Here is a 22,755-nt window from a genome sequence, read left to right as displayed (position 1 = left end):
CATGTTAGACTACACAGTATTAAAATAGAATAAAATTAAAACTGTATCATCAATTGTTTCTTTTCCTTTATTTAAGTGTTTTAGGTTCTGAAAACAAACCAAATCAGTCTAGGATCAGAACCACACATAATATCTTTTGGATATTCCTAAGTAGAAGAGTGTAGAGTTTTGTGAAGACAAAGTAAGCCTAGAATTTTGTAAATTGAAGCAAATACAATCCTACAATAACAAGTTAAAATGTACATGTAATACAAATCTGTCCTTGAAAATTAGGGGGAAACTCTGTAAGGCCTCTTGCCAATGTCAGGAAACTAGGCATTGTCTAAAAAATCCCCCTAGTAATTTTAAATAAAAATAAATATTGCTCATATCCTGTATTTCCAATATGACCATTCTGAAGTAATAAACTTACACTGCCAACAGAAATATCATGTTGTAGAGAAACCACAGTGGTAAGAGCATGCAAATGAGTACCACACACAGTAATTGTACACACCACTAGATAAATGGCCTTTAATCAGTGTGGGTAAACAAGAGAAAAATTATATATGCCAAGATGGAAACCCTATTTCTCAACAGAGGCCCAGACAAAACATCTGGTTTTCATAGTCATTTCTGTTTCTACCTATTAGTATATGGCTATCTTGCAACAAATCTTCCCAAGGTCTGCTTCTGTTAAAGGAAGATCAAACAAGAAAAACAGTCACAGTGCATCACATTTCATGATGCCTGTAACACATCGAAAGTCAAACAGCTAAAACTTTAGTTTGTGTCCTGTAGACCAAAAAAAATAGTGTTTAAGAACATTTTACTGTATTATAAAAATTAATATTCTCAAGGGCCTTGTGATAGGGAAGAAGACAATAGCCTTTCTGAATATAGTTGGTTCCCATTGCCTCTGTTATGTTCTTTAATTCCAGTCTTAGTGAAGGCCTACTACATACAAGGTACTGTAAAAGATAAGAGGATTATCAATCAGTCTGTGTATGCTTAGAGTTTTCCACCTAGAGAGAGACCCAGAAATTGACACAAATAGATTATAAGGCAGAATTATGATGAATCCATGGGTATAAAGAGAACAAAAAGATTAATTCTGACTGCTATCTATTACTTCTCATGGCATTGCTGTTTTTTTTTAAAAAAAAAAAAAGGATCTCAAACAGTATGATAGATACTCAGGTCATGAAATGAACTTAAAAGTAATTATAAAGACAGGACTTTTCCTGAGTAAGTACTACAGCGAGCAGCATGAGGGGAGACTTTTCAATTCACCAACAAAAATCCTTGAAAGAATGAGTCCTCCAGCTCCCGATTCTTTTCCTGTTGTCCAGGAAGCAAACCACAACCTGGGCTCTATTTTCAGCTGGGGAGGCATTAATCAGGTCTTGGCTCTGCTCTTTGTTTCCAAAATGTGGGCAACCTTCTTTAACTTTTTTTCCTGTCAGTTGTGTTCCCTTTTCATAAAATGTTAATTATCTTCAAGCCCTATTCTGACACCTGGATTTAACAGAAAGAATACCCAATCACCACAACCAAAACGTTTATCTCTTACTTTAAAAATCTTAAAATATTTCTAAATTTTTGCCAAATAATCATTGTACTACTGAAAACACCCTAAGCCTCAGCAAATTGGCAAAAAGAGCAATTTGCATGGAAGACAATGGTCTTACAATTGCTTTTTATACTGGAGTTTAAAAAAAAAAAGGATTATGAAAAAAATGTAAATGGAAATGAGCAAATCAAATGTTCAGCTTCTAAACATGAAAACATTCATGCCAGGAAACCTATTTAAAAGGAGGTTATAAACTCAAGGTTAAAGCTAATCCTCTTCCTGCTGCTTCAACCACAGCTGAAGGTGGGTGCAGGAGTGCAGAATGCTTCAGCCTAGATGGCAGCCTGAACTCCCCATGTTTTATGGGATTATGCCCTAGTCTTAGTGTTCTATGGAGTCAGCTGTGCACAAATCTCTTTAAAATTGCACTTTCTTGTTTTTTCCCTTAATGAAGACAGACTTTAGAGAAACAGCTTGAAGAAAGCCATGCCCTTACATTCCCATTGTGTCACAGGCAAAAAGGACTTCCCTGACCATTTTTAACAAAAACACATTTTAGAATGCTATTTCAATTTAATATACTGTATAGCCACCCATATTGCCTATGTTTTAGGTTAATGTTGCTAGGGTGAAAGATAAATTCAATTAGCGTTTATAAAGTGTGACAATTATGTACAATTTGCTACACTTGTGAGCAGCTTTTGAAAAAATCCAATCAACAAAATAAGTTCACATCATGAAGTTGCAACCCAGTTATTCTGCAGATGATAAAGTAGGGTTCTCGACCATGGTTTCACTCAGTTTTAAAGAATATGTGAAATTAATTTTTTCTATAAGTACACATACTTATGCAATGACAGCCATCTGACAGAGCATTGAGATCAACAGTCCTGTGGGTACGGAAGAGTAACAGTCAAGTTTCCATGTGTAAGAGGCAGTGAGTTATAATGAAACATTACATCTATGCCCCCCCAAAAAAGACCATGATAAGAAAATACACCTGGGAGAGAAGAATGCTAATGAGGTGAGGGCAGGGATGGGAGCAGCTTACAGGGTTAAACAGGGTGATTAGAGTAGATCTCATTGAGAAGGTGAAGTATGGGCAAAAACTTGGAGGAGGTGAGGACATAAAGGTCAAGGTAAGTGCTAGTGGGAATACAAAATGGTTCAGCTGGTATGGAAAATAGTTTGGTGGTTCCTCAGAAAGTTAAACATAGAAACACCATATGACTGAGCGATTCCACACCTAGGTTTCCCAAAAGAATTGCAAACAGGTATTCAAACATATCATTGTACATGGATGTTCACAGCAGCAATTTCACAACAGCCAAAAGGTAGAAACAATGCAAACGTCCCTCAATGAAAAACTGTAAGAACAAAATATGTGATATGCATATAATGAAATATTATTCAGTCATAAAAAGAATGAAGTACTGACACACTGTGGCTGAACCTTGAAAACATTATGCCAAAGTGAAAGAAGCTATGCACAAAAGGTCACGTATTATATTATTTCACTTTATGAAAATCCAGAATAGGTACAGCCAAACAGACAGAAAGCAGATTAGTAGGAGGGAATAGAAAGGACTGTTTCATGGGTATATGGTTTCATCTGGAGGAGATGAAATGTTTCAGAACTAACATTTCCAAATAGAGGTGACAGTTGTGCAACATTATATATGTACTAAATGCCAGTGAATTGTACACTTCAAAATCCCATTTGTTTTATGTTATGTGAATGCCACCTCAATTTTTAAAAAATGGTAAGGCAAAGGTCCCGGGCAGGCATACAACTGACCTCTTTGAGGAAGAGAAAGGAGGCCAGTCTAACTAGAATAGACAAAATGAGCAAAACGGAGAACAGAAAGAGAAACAGTTAGTGAATTAACGGCAACCCAGAGAATTCAGGGCCTTCTAGGGCACTGTTCAAGACTTGCTTCTATTCTTACTAAAGAGAGAACCATTATAAGGTTTTGAGGGAAAAAATTACATGATCTAATTTATATTGTAAAAGGACAATGCTGACTGCTCTGCTGACAATAGATTATAGGTAGCAAAGGTCAACACAAGGAAACCTACTCAGAGGCGACATCCACAATCCAGGAAAGAGATAAAGGCAGCTCAGACAGAGCTGTATCACTAACACAGTAGAGTGATGATTTTCAAACGTTTAATTATATAATTTTTCTAACCTATCCAAAATGCAATATAAAGTAAAATGTCAATATATCAGACAAAAAAGTGAAGCAAAAGTTGTCTAGATGAAGTGAGGTTAAAAGCTAGGAGCCTGGAGTTCAGCCCTCTTGGTCATTTGAGGTTGTCAGGAGATGGAGGCAGGGAAAGCGACTGACTACGAAGGAGCATGGGGAAATGTTTGAGGGTAGTAGAACAATTCTAATCTTGACCATGGTGCTGCTTGGAGGAATGTGTGCACTTGCCAAAATTCATAGAACTAGACAGTAAAATGGGAGAACTCTAGTGTATTCATATTATACCCAAATAAAATTTAAAATACCTAGTTTGAAAATTCCCAAGTTTTAGAACATGTACTTCTCAAACTTTCAACTCTCACCATCTATTAGGCTTTGCACACTTATTTGCCATTATCATTTAAAATCTAGTCTTCCTGTTATCTTTTCTGTTCCTGTCAATATTATCTATCAATATTTCAGTTAACCAGGTTTGAAATTCCTAACTTATCTTGGGAATCTCCCTGGCCTTGAGACTCAATTCTTGAATCTACTTCTGAAATATTTATTACATATGCCCCAACTTTTTCCTTTATTGGTTCAGTCCTATCTGATTTCTGCCTAGATTACTATGATGCCATGTAACTGATTTTTTCACAGCTTAAAATCTTTCCTTGTCCTAACCCATCACCAATGGTGCTGCTCTTACTGTTAATACATTAACTCAGAACTTTAAAAAAAACCTTTGATGGTTCATTAAAGAAAAAAGCCCAAACTCTTTTACATAATGTTCAAAGTCTTTTAGTATTACTTAAAGAAATAACTGCTGGCCAAGATCTTCAACCAATTTCTCCACCTGATGCCTTGCTCCTCTCTTTTATATAAGGTATATTCTAGCTGCATTGAATTACGAACTGATTCCCAAGCTTGGCTTATCCTTCACAGGACCTTTGTACCCACTGCTTCCTCTGCCTTGAATGACTCATTTTCCACTCATTTCTACTTACTAATTTCTCTCATCTCCATATTTTCAGTACATCTGTGCCATCCCATAATACTCAACAGATTCTGTCTTTAGATCTTCATCTCATACAATCATAAGGAGCAGAGGTCATGTCCTATTCATGCTGGAATCCCTCCCATGGTACCCGTAACAGTGTCTAGAACATAAGTGTTCAATTAAGTACCTGCTGAGTTTAACAGAATTAAATATGTAGCATTCTCTTTAAGACAAATTCTTGTCATGTGAAAACCATACTACCATAAGCAACTAGTCACAGAAAATTACGGTGTTCAATTTTTAATCATTTTGGAAACACAAAAGTTTAAAACTTTTTTGAAATAGAGACAGAGTTGTTGTGAGGAGATAGTTATTTGAGATTTTGCAAAAGCAAGTATAAAATGTTCTAGCCAGGAAAGGTTTAATTCCAGATATAAAGATTGAAGGACAGGGCAAAATTTTAAAGCAGATACTATAATTTTTATATTTTGAAATTCTGTAAACTTTTAAATTTGTATCACTTAAGCTTAAATTAAGTACACTTGAAATACTATCACAATGGGAAATACTGTGCTTAGAAACATAATTCGCAATTATAGGGGAATGATGGGAGAGAAAATGAAAAGGTAATCATGTTTCCTCATACATGTTTTACTATATCCATCTAGTTAGTTAATTTACTGTTAGAATACTTTGCCCAAAAATTCGGTAGTGCATTCCACCTCTTCAGTGATCTTAATGAATATGACTCTTCCATCTACAAGAAAATACCCATTCTTAACAGCCCTTCATTAAGTACAATAAATCATGTAACAAATTTCTGTTGGCATTCTTTGATTGTCAAACTAGATGTGATAGGCAGAGTAGAAAGTAAAAACTGACAAGTAAACTAAGTGCTTGCTATTAATTTTAAAACCTCAATCTTATAAAGGCATTTTTCATGCTTGCCACATGTAAACGTGATCCAAATAAATGTATTTAACTTCAATTGCTACACAGGCACACAGAAGAATACTGAACCATGACATTTAACTTTATGAGACATACACACACACACACACACACACACATTGGTTCCACATTCCCAGAAGAAAAACCATTTGTAATTGGTATTGGAGCCCCCAAAAGCCACTCAATATCCCATTGTTTGTTTATATACAAGAAATAATGGGCTTCAGTATTCTATCAATAGTAATCTTATTAGAACAAAATAATTTTTTGTTAGACTTGTCTTCTGACAGACAGTGAGAAGAAAAGAAGGGAGGACACTTTTTAAAGTAAAATGACACTCATCACTTTTTAGGTGTTTTCTGGAAATTTACTATTCTCTCCCCACCCTCCCCTTTTCCTCCTTCCTTCCCTCTCACTCTGTTTTTCTCTCCTACCTCTCTGATTCCAATCACAGTAACATTAGCTTGCAAGCTGACAATTCAGTCATATCTCAAGCAACCATTTATTCTGTTATTTAATAGAAGGGGAGAAACCCAGTTACCATAACAACTCACATCCATCATGGTAATTATGGAGTATCTAAAATATAGCAAACCATACTTTTCACAGTATTTTCTAGGGTGAATGTGTAATAAGCACAGATACCACTCCTCCCCATTATTATTCACAATGTTCATCTAATAGTTTCATGTTACACAGATGCTAACAGTATTCCTTGTACTTCTTACCAAATGTGTTTTTAAAATAAAGATGACACTGAAAGAAAAAGGCAACTACACTTCTTATATTTCAAATGATTGGTTACAGCATATGTACTTTTTTTTTTTTCAGTCGGAGTCTTGCTCTGTAACCCAAGCTGGAGTGTAATGGTGTGAACTTCAGCTCACTGCAACCTCTGCCTCCTGGGTTCAAGCAATTCTCCTGCCTCAACCTCCAGAGTAGCTGGGATCACAGGTGCCCACCACCAAGCCCAGCTAATTTTTGTATTTTTAGTAGAGACAGGGTTTCACCATATTGGCCAGGCGGGTCTCTTGGTTAGGCTGGTCTTGAACTCCTGGACTCGTGATCCACCTGCCTTGGCCTCCCAAAGTGTTGGGATTACAGGCGTGAGCCACTGTGTCTGGCTACTTGTGTACTTTTCTAGGGAAAAAATTTAAAGGAGGCAGAAAAACAAAACCAATTTATTAGGCGAAAAGAATCAAATGATTATCACTTGAAAAAAAAAATGTAAAACTAAAAATTTTATTTAGTAGAGCTGCCAATAGGTCTAGATAAGTTTTCCCTGAAATAAAAATGAAAAGAGAGCTCAATGCCTAATGCTAAGACAGAAATATGGTTGGGGAGCAGCAGCAGGATCAGGAAAATTTGCATGTGCCCAAGAATGGAGAAAATAATGAAGTAAAACTGCCATTCTCATCCAGGGACAAATCAGCATCAGCCAATTTAATGAGAGTGTCATGTCAGAGTTAGAAACGCCAAAGGATAACAAGACTGGCAGCAAATTTCAAGGAAAGAAGCTGTCATTCACCTTCAGCCTCCTCTGCAACAGGAGCCAAGTTAAACCGCAGGATGAGAAGTAGGTATACATCAGAACAAAAGAAGATAGTCACTTGAGCTTGGAGAAGTCCTAGCAGATCTGAAATGACCACTAGTGGTTCCCCGTACAAAGGAGCAAAGAGAGAGGCCATTTCAGTTTTAGAGAAGTCTAAACAAGACTGTTATTCTGCAGAACTGCTCCTGGTATGTCAGGCCAAAGCCCAATCAAACTTGGATCTATGATTCTTCCAAAAGTAACACTGAAGAATTTCACTTTAAGAAAAGGCAAAGAAAAAAATCGATAGTTTTTTAAAATTAGAGAATACTTTCCAAATAAAGTTTTCACAGATTACATTAAACAGCTAGCTCTCCATAGTATTGAAAATTACTTAGTTTAGCAATTACGTAGTTCAAGAAGTATCAATAATTAACACAAAATAAAATATACTTCAAAATATAGAAAGCAAAGGCATCTAGTCCAGCCTGAAAGGAGCTTGGAAGTCACTAATCCATCTTAACAATGACTAAAAAGCTGAACAAACTATAAAACCAACAACTGTTATGAGATCTGTAAAAGAAGTGACGTCACAGAGAAAAGTGCCGCTCCCCAAGTTGGAGAGACCGACAGGCAGCTACGGAGAGAATCACAACTTACCAGAGCAGAAACCCGCAGACAGAAACCACCATGGCAAAGTGCTGGGGGAGGAAAACCTGAACCATTGTTGATGAATGGCTGGAGGCTGAGAATGGACAAGTCTGAAAATTAAAAACTCTAGGTGGACCCAGTCATGAAAAGGTTCCCCACACCTTTATGAGTTTTAGCTCCAGAAGCTCAATCAGTTCTTACAGTGAATATCAGAAAAAACTCACCTTGTGCTCACAGCAGGGGAAGGGGGAAAAACATTTTCAAAAATAACAGAGCATTCTATTCTTAACAAGGTCTTCCATCAGAAAAAGACTATTTAATAGAGCCTAACCTAATAGAGTTTTATCAGAACATAAGCAGCCTGAAGAGAGAAATACCCATCTCCAAGATGCTCTAGCCTTCTATATAGGAGAAGGGAAATAGACAACTCTAGCCCATTCTAGCCATCCTATTCCAACTAAGGAAGGAAAAAAGAGAAAAAAATCCAAATCCTGAGAAACACCTGTGAAGGTTCCAGGCTCACTACGAGATTGAGACCTAATTATAGGATTGCGGAATGACTCTACTCCCCACCCCAACAACTTATCACTACATTACTAAAGACCTATTTACTTTATTTCCTTTTACCTAGCATATTATGTCTGGTTATCAAGAAAAAACTACAAGGGAGACTAAAAGGCAAAATACATAGCTTAAAGAGACAGAGCAAGTATCAGAACGAAATAAGGATAAGGCAGGGATACCAGAATTAACAGACTGGGAATTTAAAATAACCATGACTAATGTGCTAGAGGCCATAATGGATGATATAGACAATATGCAAGAACAAATGAACAATGTAAGCAGAGAGAGAGAAAAATCAAAGGTCCCCCTGCAAAAAAATAAATGCACCAGATGAAAAGCATGGTACCAGAAATGAACAATGCTTTTAATGAGCTTATTAATAGACAACACAACTGAGGACAGAATCTCTGATCTTGAGGCTCTCTCAATGGAAACCTCCAAAACTAAAAAGTGAAGAGAAAAAGGATAAAGCAAAGAAAATAGAATACATAAGAACTATGGGATAGCTACAAAAGTTGTAACATATACATAATAGAAATTCCAGAAGAGTAAAAAAGAAAAAAACAAGAAATATTAAAACCATCTTAAGATTTTTTCCCAAATTAATGTCAGACATCAAACCACAGATATAGGAGGCTCAGACAACGCCAAGTAGAATAAATGCCAAAAAAATCTATAGGTAGGTATATCGTATTTAAACTACATAAAAGCATTATTTTTTTTTTAATTCTGAAAAAAGCCAGAGAAAAAGATATCTTACCTACAGAGAAGCAAAGATGAGTATTATATCCATTTTTCTACCAGAAAGCATGCATGGGAGAAGAGAGTAAAATATCTAAAGTGCTGAGAGAGCAAAACTACCAACCTAGAATTGTGTACCCCACAAAATGATCCTTCAAAAACAAAGGGGAAATAAAGCCTTGCTCAGAAAAGCAAAAATTGAGAAAATCTGTTACCAGCATATCTGCCTTGCAGGAAATGCTTAGTTTTTCTTAGGGAGCAAGCAAATTATAGAGCTCAGAAGCTCAGATCTAGATAAAGAAAGGAAGGCATCAGAGGAGGGATAATTGAAGATGAAATAAAAGGTTCTATTTTCCTATTCTTAATTGATCTAAGAGATAACAGCTTGTTAAAAGAATAATAGTCATCATGTATTTGATTATATATGCTTATGTATAAGTGAAATGAATGACAGCAATGATACCTGGAATTAGAGGAAAAAATTCGAATTATTTGTTATTATAAAGTATTTACACCACCTGTGAAGTGGTATAGTGTTTGCAAGTAGACGCAGATTAGTTGTAAATATATATTGCAAACTGTATGGCAAATACTTAAAAAGTAAAAAGAGAAACATAACTGATATGCTAACAAAAGAGAAAAAATAAAATCATACAAAATGTTCATTTGGAACCAAAAGCAATAAAAAGAGCAAAATACAGAAGCAGAACAAAGAATATGAGCAACAAACATAAAGAACAGTAATGAATATGGAAGATACTAATCAATATAGATTAATCATTTTGGAAGCAAATTAAGATTGTCAAAGTAGATCAGAAACTAAGATCCAACTACATGCTGTCTACAAAAAAACTAATGTAAAGAAAAAGACAGATAAAAATGTAAATGGATAGAGAAAGACACTCTGCTAACACTAAACAAAAGAAAGCAGGAGGAGCTATATTAATTTCATACAGAGCAGACTTGACAACAAGGACAGCTGTCAAGAATAAAGAGGAACATCACATAATAGGTGGGTCAATTCTCCAAGAAGACATAATTCTTAAAGTGTATGCACCTAACAACAAAGCATCAAAACATATAATGCAAAACCTGATAGAACTGCAAGGAGAAATAGTTCAATCCACTCTTATAGATGGAGACTTCAACATTTCCTTATCAGAAATGGACAGATCCAGCAAGCAGAAAACTAGTAAGGACACAGTTGTACTCAAAAACACTATCAATCAACTGGATATAATTGACATGTATAGGTTATCTCATGCAATGACAGCAGAACACACATTCTTCTCAAGCTCACATGTAATATTTCCCCAATACTAACCACATTTTGAACCATAAAACACACCTTAAGAAATTTAAAAGAACAGAAATTAATATCAGAAATGAAAGAGGGGATTTCACTACAGACTATCTGTACACTAAAACTATAATGAAGAAATAATATGTATAACTCTATGCCCATAAATTTGATAAGCTAAATGTAATGGGCCAATTCCCTGAAAAACACAATCTGTTAAAACTCACATGGAAAAAAAAAATAAATTATTTGAATAGGCCTGTGTCTCTTAAAGAAATTGAGTCAACAATTAATAAGCTTCCAATACAGAAAGCACCAGTCCTAGATGTGTTCACAGGTGAACTCTACCAAACATTTAAGGAAGATCTCACACCAATTCTCAACAGTCTCTTTCAGAAGGCAGAAGCAGAGAGAATATTTTCTAACTCATTGTATGAGGTCAGCATTATCCTAAAATCAAAACCAGACAAATGCATTAACAAGAAGAGGAAACCTCACAGCAGTATCTCTCATAAACAAAAATGTAAAAGGGCTCAACAAAATATAACCAAATTAAATATAACAATGTAAAAAATAATTATATATCACAACCAAATGGGATTTATCTGAGATATACAAAATCAGTATTAGAAAATCAATTATATGTTTAACTCAGCATATTCAACAAGCTAAAGAAGAAAAATCACATAATCTTATCAACAGACGCAGAAAAAGCATTTGAAAATCCAACAGCTTTTCAAGATAAAACTTCCCCAACTTACTAAGAATATCTACAAAACACCCACAGCTAACATCTTAATTTTGAGAAACTACAAGCCTTCCCACTAAGATCAGGAGCAAGGTAAGGATGTCCCCTTTCACCATTCTTTTTCACCATCATACTGGAAGTCTTTCTACTGTTGTAAGACAAAAAGAGAAAGTAACATGTCTGCTGAAGAAAAGACAAAGACAAAACTGTCTTTGCTTGTAAATGACATGGCTGTCTATACAGAAAATCTGAAAAAGTTGACAAAAAAAACTCCTGGAACTAAGCACTTACAGCAAAATTGTAAGACACAAGGTTACTATACAAAAATCAATTGCTATCCTATATGCCAGTCAATCAAAATAATAGAAACTGAAATTAAAAACATAATGGCATTTACATTGACATGTCCAAAAATAAAATATTTAGGTATAAACCTACATATATATATATGCAGACATATCTCTATATATGTGTGTATATATAATATCTATGAGAAAAATTATAAATCTCTAATTTATCGAAAGAAATCAATAATGAATGAAATAGAGAAATATTCCAGGTTCATGGATTGGAAAGCTCAATATTGTCAAGATGTCAGTTCTTCCTAACTTTGTCTACAGATTCAGTGCAATCCCACTCAAAATCCCACCATGTTACTTCCTGGATAACAACAAATTGATTCAAACATTCATATGAAGAGACAAAGGACAAAGAAGAGCCAACACAACACTAAAGAAGAACAAAGTTGGAGGACTGACATACCTAACTTCAAAACTTACTACAGAGTTACAGTAATCAAGATAGCATGGTATGAGCCAATGACTAGAGAAACAGATCAAAGAACAGAATAAAAGTCCAGAAACAGATGTATATAAATTCAGTCAATTAATCTTTGAAAATGAGTCAGAGTAAAACAATAGAGAATGGATAATCTTCTCAACAAATGATACTGAAACAACCAGATATCTTGATGCAAAAAAAAAATCTAGACCCAGACTTTACATGCCTCATAAAAATTAACTCAAAATAGATTATAAAGCACAGTACTGTAAAACTCCTAGAAGATAACACAGGAAAATATCTATCGTGTTAGGCTTGATGACACCTTTTCAGAAACAATATCAAAAGCATTATGTACTAAATAAACAATGGATATGCTGGATTTCATTCAAATTAAAAACTTCTGATCTACAAAAGGTACTGTCAAGAGAATAGATAAGCCATAGGGCTGTAAGAAAATATTCACAAAAGACAGATCTGATAAAGGACTACTATCCAAAATATACCAAAAAAAATCTTAAAACTCAATCATGAAAAACCTAACAAACTGATTTTAAAATGAGCCAAAGAAAAAGATATACAGATAAAAAAATAAGCATATGAAAAAATGCTTCACATATCAAGAAGATGCAAATTAACAATGAAATATCACTACACACCAATTAAAATGGCCAAAATCCAGAACACAACACCAATTGCTGACAAGGCTTTGGAGCAACAGAAACTGTCATTCACTGTTGATGAGATTGGACAGCCACTTGGAAGATGTTTTGGCCATTTTTTACAAAACCAAACATACTCTTAACATACAATCCAGCAAGTGTGCTCCTTAGTATTTACCCAAGAGTTGAAAATTATCTACACACAAAATTGTGCCCTAAGATGTTTGGAAGCAACCATGATATCCTTCCGTAGGTAAATGGATAAATTAACTGTAGTGTTTCTAGACAATGGATTTTTATTTAAGACTAAAAAGACGCCAGTAAAATACATGGAGGAAACAAATGCCTAATACTACGTGAAATCAGCCAATCTGAAAGTCTATATACAGTATGAATCCAACTACTCGACATCTGGAAAAGGCCAAACTAAAGAGACAGTAAAAAGATAAGTGGTAACCTGGAGTTAGGGAGAAGGATCCTAACTCCAGGTTAGGATCTGAATAGGAGATTACAGAACAGTTTTGGAAAGTAAGACTACTGTGTATAAGACTAAAATAATAATATGCATTCTGCTGTGCATTTGTTCAAACCCATAGAATGTTTAACACCAAGAATAAACTCTAATATAAACTATAGGCTTTGGTGATAAGAATGTGTCAGTGTAGGTTCATGTGTAACAAATATACCACTCTGGTCGGGGATAATGGGAAGATGAGCTGCAGGCAGGAGGGCAGAGTGAGCAGGGAGTTATGCGGGAATGCTCCATACATTGTTCTCAATTTTGCTGGGAACCTAAAACTGCCCTAAAAAATAAAGTTTATTTTTAAAAATGAGGACAGAGCCCTTCTACATTCAAAATAAAGTTCTTTTACCCATTTATTCACTCACTCACTCATTCTGATGTAGTTGTAGCCATCGTGAAGGCTACAGAATATCCTATAAGGACAGGGATTCTTTAGGGGCTATTAATAGAAATGAATAACAACATGAACAGTTCATAAGCACTTATTCACATGCCAATAAGATCCTATGTCTTAGTAAGACCCCTGCAATTATTAGATCTACTTCTAATTTAATAGTAGCTTTTCTGGAAAAAGAAAACTTTCCCACTATATGTATATATGAAGTACAGCACACCTCAGAGACAGGTTTGGTCCCAGACAAAGGCATTAAAGCTAATAATTCAATAAAGAGAGTCATACAAATTTTTTGTTTTTCAGTGGATATAAAAGTTAAAGTTATGCTTACACTATGCTATAATCCATTATGTAATAGCATTATGTATTCAAAAAATGTACATGTCTTAGTTTTAAAATACTTTGTTACTGCTGGGCATGGTGGGAGGTACCTGTAAGTCTCAGCTCTCAAGAGGCTGAGATGGAAGGATCACTTGGGCCCAGGAGTTGAAGGCTGTAGTGTTCTATAATTGCACCTGTGGACAGTCACTGCGCTCTAACCTAGACAACATAGTAAGATCCCATCACTAAAAATTTTTTTAAAATACTCGACAGCTAAAAATGTAAATAATTATATATATCTTTGGGGAGTCCTAATCTTTTTGCTGGTGGAAAGTCTCACCTGGATGTTGATGGCTGCTGACTGATTAGGGTGGTTGCTGAAGTTTGGAGTGGCTCTGTCAATATTTTAAGACAACAATGAAGTTTGATTCACTGCTTAATCTTTACTTTCACAAAACATTTCCCTATAGATGCTGTTTGATAGCTTCATCCATAGAGCTTCTCTCTAAAGTGGAATCGATCCTCTCAAACCCTGACACTGCATTATCAACTTAGTTTATGTAATATTGTAAATCCTGTGTTGTCGATTCAACAATGTTCACAGCATCTTCACCAGGAGCACAGTCCATCTCAAGAAAACACCCTCTTTGTTCATCCATAAGAAGCACTCCTCATCCACTTAACTTTTATCATGAGACTGTAGCAGTTCAGTCACATCCTCAGGCTCTACTTCTAATTCTACTTATCTTGGTACCCCTACCACATCTGCAGTGACTTCCCCCACTGAAATATTGAACCCCTCAAAGTCACCCAAGAGGGCTGGAATCAATTTATTCTGGATACTGGTTAATATTGGTATCTTAACCTCTTCATATATATCTTGGATGTTCTTAATGACATCTACATGGTGAATCCTTTCCAGAAAGTTTTCAATTTCTTTTTCCCAGATCCAACAAAGGAATCACTATCTATGCCAGCTATAGCCTTACAAAGTGTATTTCTTAAATAAGACTTAAAAGTTAAAATTACTCCTTGATCCAAGGGCTGCAGAATGAATGTTGTGTTGGCAGTCATAATAACAACATCCATCCTCCATCAGAGCTCTAGGGTGACTAGGTGCACTGTCAAGTAGCAGTAATACTTTGAAAGGAATCTTTTTTTTTCTAAGCAGTAGTTCTCAATGGTGGGATTAAAACATTCAATAAACCACATATAAATAGATATGTTCTCATCCAGGCCTTGTCCCATTTCTAGAACACAGGTAGAACAGATTCAGCATGATTCTTTAGAGTACTAGGATTTTCAGAATTGCAAGTAAAGTTGAACTGGCTTCAACTTCAGTCACCAGCTGCATTAGGCCATAACAAGAGAGCCAGCCTGTCCTTTGAAGCCAGGCACTGACTTCTCTTCAGCTATACAATTCTACAGGGCATCTTCTTCCAACAGACAGATCTTTCATCTACATTGCAAAATTGTCGGTGAGTGTAGCCATCTTCATCAAGAATCTTAGCTAGATCTTCTGGATAACTTGCTGCAGCTTTTACATCAGCACTTGCTGTTTCAACTTGCAATTTTGTATTACGAAAATGGCTTCTTTTCTTATACCTCATGAACCAGCCTCTGCTACCTTCAAACTTTTCTTCTGAAGTTTCCTCACCTCTCATAGCCTTCATAGAATTGAAGAATGTTAGAGTCTTGCTCTACATTAGGCTTTGGCTTAAAGGAATGTTCTGGTTGGTTTGTTCTTCTATCCAGACCACTAACGTTTCTCTAAATCAGCAATAAGGATGTTTGCTTTCTTATCACTCATGTATTCACTGGAGTAGAACTTTAGATTTCCTTCAAGAAGTTTTTCTTTGCATTCAAAATTGGCTGTTTGGTTCAAGAGGCCTAGCTTTCAGCCCATCTCAGCTTTCAATATTCCTTCCTCACTAAGCTTAATCATTTCTAGTTTTTGATTTCAAATAAGAGATATGTAACTTTCTTTCATTTAAACAATTAGAGGCCATTATAGAGTTATTAATTGGCCTAATTTCAATATTGTTGTGTTGGGAATAGGGAAGCCCACTGTGGGGGGTGGGACATCTGGTTGGTGAAGAAATAAACACACAACATTTATGAAGTTCATTTTCTTATGTGGGGAATATCACCATACACCAATTAGATAACAAACTAGATAACAACAAACAATTACAAATCATAACTTCAAACCTCAAAACAATCACAATCATAACTTCAAAGATCATTAATCGTAGATCGTAACAGATATACTAATAAAAAAAAATTTCAAGAGTTACCAAAATGTGACAGAGTCACAAAGTAACATACACTATTGGAAAAATGGCACAGACAGAACTGCTCAATGCAAGGTTGCCACGAACATTCAATTTGTAAAAAAGGCAGTATCTGCAAAGTTCAATAAAATGAGGTGTACCTGTAGGTAGATACACAGAGAGGTAGATTTTTTTTAAAAGCCTCAAGTACATAAAATAAATTCAGTTACAAACATTCCTATACTGAAAACTCCAGGCCCAGATGCTTTCACTGGAGAATTCTACCAAACATTTAAGGAAAAATTAATAACAATTCTATACAAATCTTTGAGGAAATAAAAGACAGGGGAACACTACGTAACTTGCTTTATTTGGACAACATTACCCTGATAACAAAACCAGGCAAAATTACTACAAGAATACTACAGAACAACATGCCTCATGAGCATAGATGCAAAAATCCTTATTAAAAAAATTGTAGGAAATGAATGAAGCAATATATAAATAGGGTATGAGCAAGCAGAGTTTATCCCAGGAATGCAATTGGTGTACAGTAGAAAATCAATAAAAATAAATAATCATATCAACAAACTTTAGAAGCATTGGATCATCTCAATTGATATTTAAAAAGCATTTTACAAAATTTAACATCTATTTGTGATTAAAAAACAAACCTCTCAGCAATTTAGGACTAGAAGCAAACTTCTTCAACCTGACAAAGGAAGTCTACAAAATCTCTATAGAAACACCATATAAAATGGCAAAACACTGAATGTTTTCCCCTAAGTGAATAATCAATAATATTCACTCTCATCAGTTCTAATCAACATTGTAATGATGGCTCTAGATAGTACAGTATCCAGCAATAAAAAGGATAGAAAGGCATACAGATCAGAAAGGCAAAAATTAAAACCATCTTTATTTATAGACAACATTACAGTGAAACAAAAATAATCTATAAAAAGACTAAGAATACATACGTTGGTTTAGTAAGGTCATAGAAATAAAATCAATGGGATATTTATATACTAGCAATAAACCATAAAAGTCAAAACAAAAAGTCTAATTGGAATAGCATAAAAATACTTAGGGATATGTAATACTTATGAACTTTAACAAAATATGTCCAAGATTTGTAATACAAAAAAAAAAGAAAAAAGAAAAAACCATCAACATAGACAATTACACTTTGTTCATGGGTCTAGATACTCTATTACCAAGATGTCAGTCCTCTCCCAAACTGACCTACAAGTTCAATACATTTACGTGGGTATCAGGAAACTTTTTTGTGGTTTCTTAAAACTGGTTTAAAATTTATATAGAAAACCAAGAGACCTAGAATAGCCAGAACTTTTTTGAAAGATTATACAAAGTTGGAAGACTCAAACTACTTGATTTCAAGACATTATAAAGTGAAAAGTTATTCAGCTATTTCACTATGGTGAAAGCACAGATCTACAGATCTCAATGGAACAAAACTAAGTATAGAAATAGACCCACACATATATGGGCAATTGAGTTTTGCAGAAGTGCCTAGGTAATTCAGCGAATAAAAGATGGTATTTTCAACAAATAACCCATACATTATAAAAAATGTAACTGAAATGGAACTAAGCTAAAAAGTAAAGCTTAAAATGTATAACTTCAAGAAAACACAGGAGAAGATCAATTAGCTGAAAGATGGATAAATTAAATGTGGTATATCCATGCAGAGAAGTATTATTCTCACACAAAAAAGAAAGAAGTACTAATATATATTACAACATGGAAAAACCCTGAAAAGATTACAGTAAGTAAAAGAAGCCAGACATTAAAAACCATATATTATATGATTGCATTTATATGAAATGTCCATAATAAGCAAATCTATAGAGACACAAAGTAGATTAGTGGTTGGTGAAAAATAAGGACAGGGAAAAGAGGAGTGACTACTAATGGGTACACACAGTTTTTATTCAGGGTAATGAAAACGGTCTAAAATTGTTTGTGGGGATGGTTACACTCTGTGAATATATTGAAAACCACTGAGTTGTATACTTTAAATACATGAATTATATGGTATATGAATCACATCTTGTATTGATCCATTTCTAAACTGCTCATAAAGACATACCCAAGACTGGGCAATATACAAAAAAACAAGTTTAATGAACTTAACAGTTCTACGAGGCTACAGGGGCCTCATAATCATGGCAGAAAGCAAGGAGGAGCCAGTCACATCTTACATGGATGGCAGTGGGCAAAGACAGAGCTTTGTGTAGGGAAACGTGTTTTTAAAACCATTGAATCTTATGAGACTCATTCACTATTACAAGAACAGTGCAGGAAAGACCTGCCCCCATAATTGAATCACCTTCCACCGGTTTCCTCTCACGACATGTAGGAGTTACAATTCAATATGAGATTTGAATGGGGACATAGCCAAACCATATCATACCTCAATTTCTGAAAAGAATTTAAAAGAATAAAAATAAAACAGAGGAAAAGAGAAAATGGAAAATTTCTGTAATCTCGGATTACTGAAAAGCAAGAACCATTTTGTAAAATTTGGTAAACTGAAATTCTTCAAAATGAAAAGTTCACTCTTCAAAATACATTACCAAGTAAATGAAAAGACACATATTAAATTTTAAAAATAATATCCAGAATTTATCAAGAATAAAACAGAAGTCCCAATTTTAAAAATGGGCAAATGATCAGAGCAAACACTTCAGGAAGAAAAGAGATACACACAAAACAAACACATGAAAAGATGCTCAACATCATTAGTCATTAAGGAAACACAAAACCACAGAGGGAAACTATTACTACTCATCTACAAGAATGGTTAACCTTTTTCATTGACTATATCAAGCACTGACAAGAAGGGAGAGCAACTGAAACTTTATACCTTGCAGATGGGCATTTAATATGGGATAGCCACTAGGAAAACCAATTGATAGTTTCCTATAAAGTCATATATGAATTTACCACATGACCTTGCAATCTCACTCCCAGGTATTTACAAAAGGTATAGAAAAATGGATGTTCACACATGGGCATGTATGAGAATGTTTATAGAAAGGTTAGTCATAATCATTAAAAACTGAGAAAAAACCCAAAGGTCTATCAACTGGTGAATTAATAAACAAACTGGAATTCTCAAGAAATACTCAGAAATATGGCCAGGTCCATTGTCTCACACCTGTAATCTCAGCACTTTGAGAGGCTAAGGCAAGTAGATCACCTGAGGTCAGGAGTTCAAGACCAGCCTGGCCAACCTGGTGAAACCCAGTCTCTACTAAAAATACAAGAATTACCTGGGTATGGTGGTGCGCACCTGTAATTCCAGCTACCTGGGAGGCTGAGGCAGGAGAATCACTTGAACCCGTGAGATGGAGGTTGCAGCGAGCTGAGATTGTGCCACTGCACTCCAGCCTAGGTGACAGAGCGAGACTTGGTCTCAAAAAAAAAAAAAGGAAAGAAAGAAGAAATACTTGGAAACAAAAAAGACTCAGGATAGAGTAATAGGAGGATCAAAAGCAGGGTTTGAAGCAATTTCATTTGGAATAATACCAAATTGATTACAACAAAAGAAAGAGGAGATGCAAGTAGATGATTTAAGAGAGATTAGAATAATTTTTGAAAGATACAAAGATATTTTTAGAATGTTCTCTGATTCACCTGGGAGAGAAGATGACAGTTCAAGGACCATGGCACCTTACTTCCTGGGTTCAATTTCCAGGCTCCTCTACTTGCTAGCTCTGTGACCTTGACACATTAACAGTACCTACTTCATAGGGTTAAAAGTCCCTAAATTGATTATTAGCTGTTATTAATGCAATTATATTTATTCATCAGCTTGGAAAGTTCATATTATTTCTTGTCACATAGTTTGAGAAACTTTATGGGTCCTCCAGCCTTAATGTTTTAAGCAAAAGAACTATATATACTGAGTAGAATATGGAATCCAGTCTAAAATCCTACTATAGATTTGGCAGAATTCTGTCCAACATGCCTTCTAATTGACACCTAAAATAATGATGTTATTTTCTCTTTGAAATTTTCTAGGCTCTCTACAGCACAAGCAACAAGTATCTTAACCCAAAGATTTTCTGTGCTTCTATCTAGGACATATATCAACTTCTGATGCCACTGCCAAAAGTTAACAGATGTCTTCTGCTATTCCCTGCATTAATGCTTTTTCTTGATTCTGTTCTGATGATTACTTTTTATTATAAATCAGCTTTTCACTAAGACTTTAGACTTTAGTTGCCCTTTGAATATCTAAGCGCACAGCTTAAAACACAAAAAGGTATCCAGTTTCTCCCTTCTCTGTGCCAACTAATGAAATGCCAGGGAAAAACAAACGTGGAAATCACCTATGTCTGAAATTAAACCTTCTTCTAGAGAAATATTGCTCTTCCCAGATCCTTCTTTAGTTGAATGAAGACACTATATTAGGTAAACAAACAAACAAACAAAAAAGCTTCTGAAACAAGTATTTACATAATTTTAACTCTAAATATGTGAAAGGAAAATGGATGGCAAAGGATAAAGATGGGTCTTTGAAAACCCTCTGAATTTTGCTATGCTATTAAATTGGTGTGATACAGAAAAAAAGTGAATCAAATTAATTACAACCAAATGTATAAATTACGCATCAAAATAAGATTTTATAGAAAAATATTTTAGAAATAATTGTTTTTACATCAAGTTCATTAAATCCTTACAATTCATATATTTTTACTTATAACTGATATATAACCTACTACGTCTGAACTATATAAATCTCTTTGTTGTGAAATTTTGTTTTGATATTCATTCATATATTTTAATTTATATACACAATAGTAAGTGTAATAAAATTTTAAAAACAATATAAACATGTTTCCCAAGAACTTTCCAGCTTCACTCTCCCCCCTGGTTTTGCCATAATCTGCAATAATCAGATTTCATGTAAATCATCTAATACAATCATATAACTTTATTTTCAAAAGATAGCTGAAAAGTAAAATAATAAAACCAAAGGTTATTTTTCTAAAACGCTTTTATTTACTTATAATTCCAAACATTCACAAAATAGAAACACTGGTCCCCTACATAATTGCTAAAGATAGAATTAAGATGTGGGCAGTATTATTTATTTAAATAATAAATTGATATTTATTCTGAATAAAGACAGTTAAGCACTGATGAGGTAAAGTATATTCCTAGCTATTAGTCCCTAATAATTAGGCTGGGGGAAAACATGCCAATTTTTCATCAAGGTATTTGAGTATTCAGTTGGGTCAGTTATTTTGGTGACCTTTAAAAGCAACTTACATTAATTACAATCAAAAAGAATTATTTTGAAACAAACCTCCAATTTCCTTAACATATCATGAAGGGAGAAAACCCTAAAACATAAAGAAGAGGACACTGGACAATATGGGAACCTACCTCATGTACAAGAGCAAGTGAAGTCTGCTTGAAACTTCGCCCTCTACTGGCCATCAGTCTATGCAATGGTTTTCCATCTTTACTCTGATACGTCGAAACATCATAGCAAAATAACATACCACCTTTAAAAAAAAGAAATTCATAAAGACATTTCTTTTTTTTTTCTCTGAGACTGAGTCTCGCTCTGTTGCCCAGGTTCGAGTGCAGTAACACAATCTCAGCTCACTGCAACCTCCGCCTCCCAGGTTCAAGGGATTCTTCTGCCTCAGCCTCTTGAGTAACTACAGGCGTTAGGCACCAGACCCAGCTACTTTTTGTATTTTTAGTAAGAGACAGGGTTACACAATATTGTTCAAGATGGTCTTGAACTCCTGATCTCGTGATTCACCCACCTAAGCCTCCCAAAGTGTTGCAATTACAGGTGTGAGCCACTGTGCCCAGTCTATAAAGACATTTATTATGAAAAAACCTCACTGATTAGATTCTCAGTAATTGATAATCAATCTGAATAGAGTTATTTATAATGAAAAGCTAATTTGTTAAGCAAATCATGGCTTTTGACCATTTATATATAAGGAATAAAAGAACACAAGAGATTTAAAAAGTTAACATTTAAAATAATACTTATTGGGCCAGACGAGATGGCTCACATCTGTAATCCCAGCACTTCAGAGGCCAAGGCAGGTATATCATCTGAGGTTATGAGTTTAAACACTAGCCTGGTCAACATGGTGAGACCCTGTCTCTACTAAAAATACAAAAATTAGCCGGGCATGGTGGCAAACACCTGTAATTCCAGCTACTCGGGAGGCTGAAGCAGGAGAATCACTTGAACTGGGAGGCAGAGGTTGCAGTGAGCTGAGATTGTGCCACTGTACTTCAGCCTGAGCGACAGAGAGAAATTCCATCTTGAAAATACAAATACAGTGCAATACAGTACTTATTGACTCATAGCTTTTTAGCTAATGTCACATTTAAAATACTAGTTACAATTTACTTATAATAAGTATAGGTAAATGTACAAATTTACAATTCTTATTTTAAAGTTTGTGAACTGTTGGTTCTAGAGAATCTATTAAGCTTTATACAAATTTCAATTAAAGAGAAATACCTGCACATATTAATATTCATTAACATTGGATAACATGGGTCCC

At 34.8% G+C, this 22,755-nt stretch overlaps 1 protein-coding gene across 10 annotated transcripts in view; it reads right to left on the bottom strand.

The window, feature by feature from the left end:
- Positions 1-22,755, bottom strand: part of FOCAD (focadhesin) — a 302,205-nt gene that overhangs the window by 90,210 nt on the left and 189,240 nt on the right. For all 10 annotated transcript variants that reach the window (XR_013534562.1, XR_013534576.1, XM_078370173.1 and 7 more), the window contains one exon: positions 21,602-21,723. Coding sequence is in view for 8 of the 10 variants with exons in the window: in XM_078370173.1 (XP_078226299.1) it covers positions 21,602-21,723 (122 nt within the window). In the remaining 2 variants the exon portion in view is untranslated. The remainder of the gene's footprint in view (positions 1-21,601; positions 21,724-22,755) is intronic.

Source organism: Callithrix jacchus, chromosome 1 (genome assembly GCF_049354715.1).
Source record: "Callithrix jacchus isolate 240 chromosome 1, calJac240_pri, whole genome shotgun sequence".
NCBI lineage: Eukaryota > Metazoa > Chordata > Mammalia > Primates > Cebidae > Callithrix > Callithrix jacchus.
This window is presented reverse-complemented; position numbering and strand designations above follow the sequence as displayed.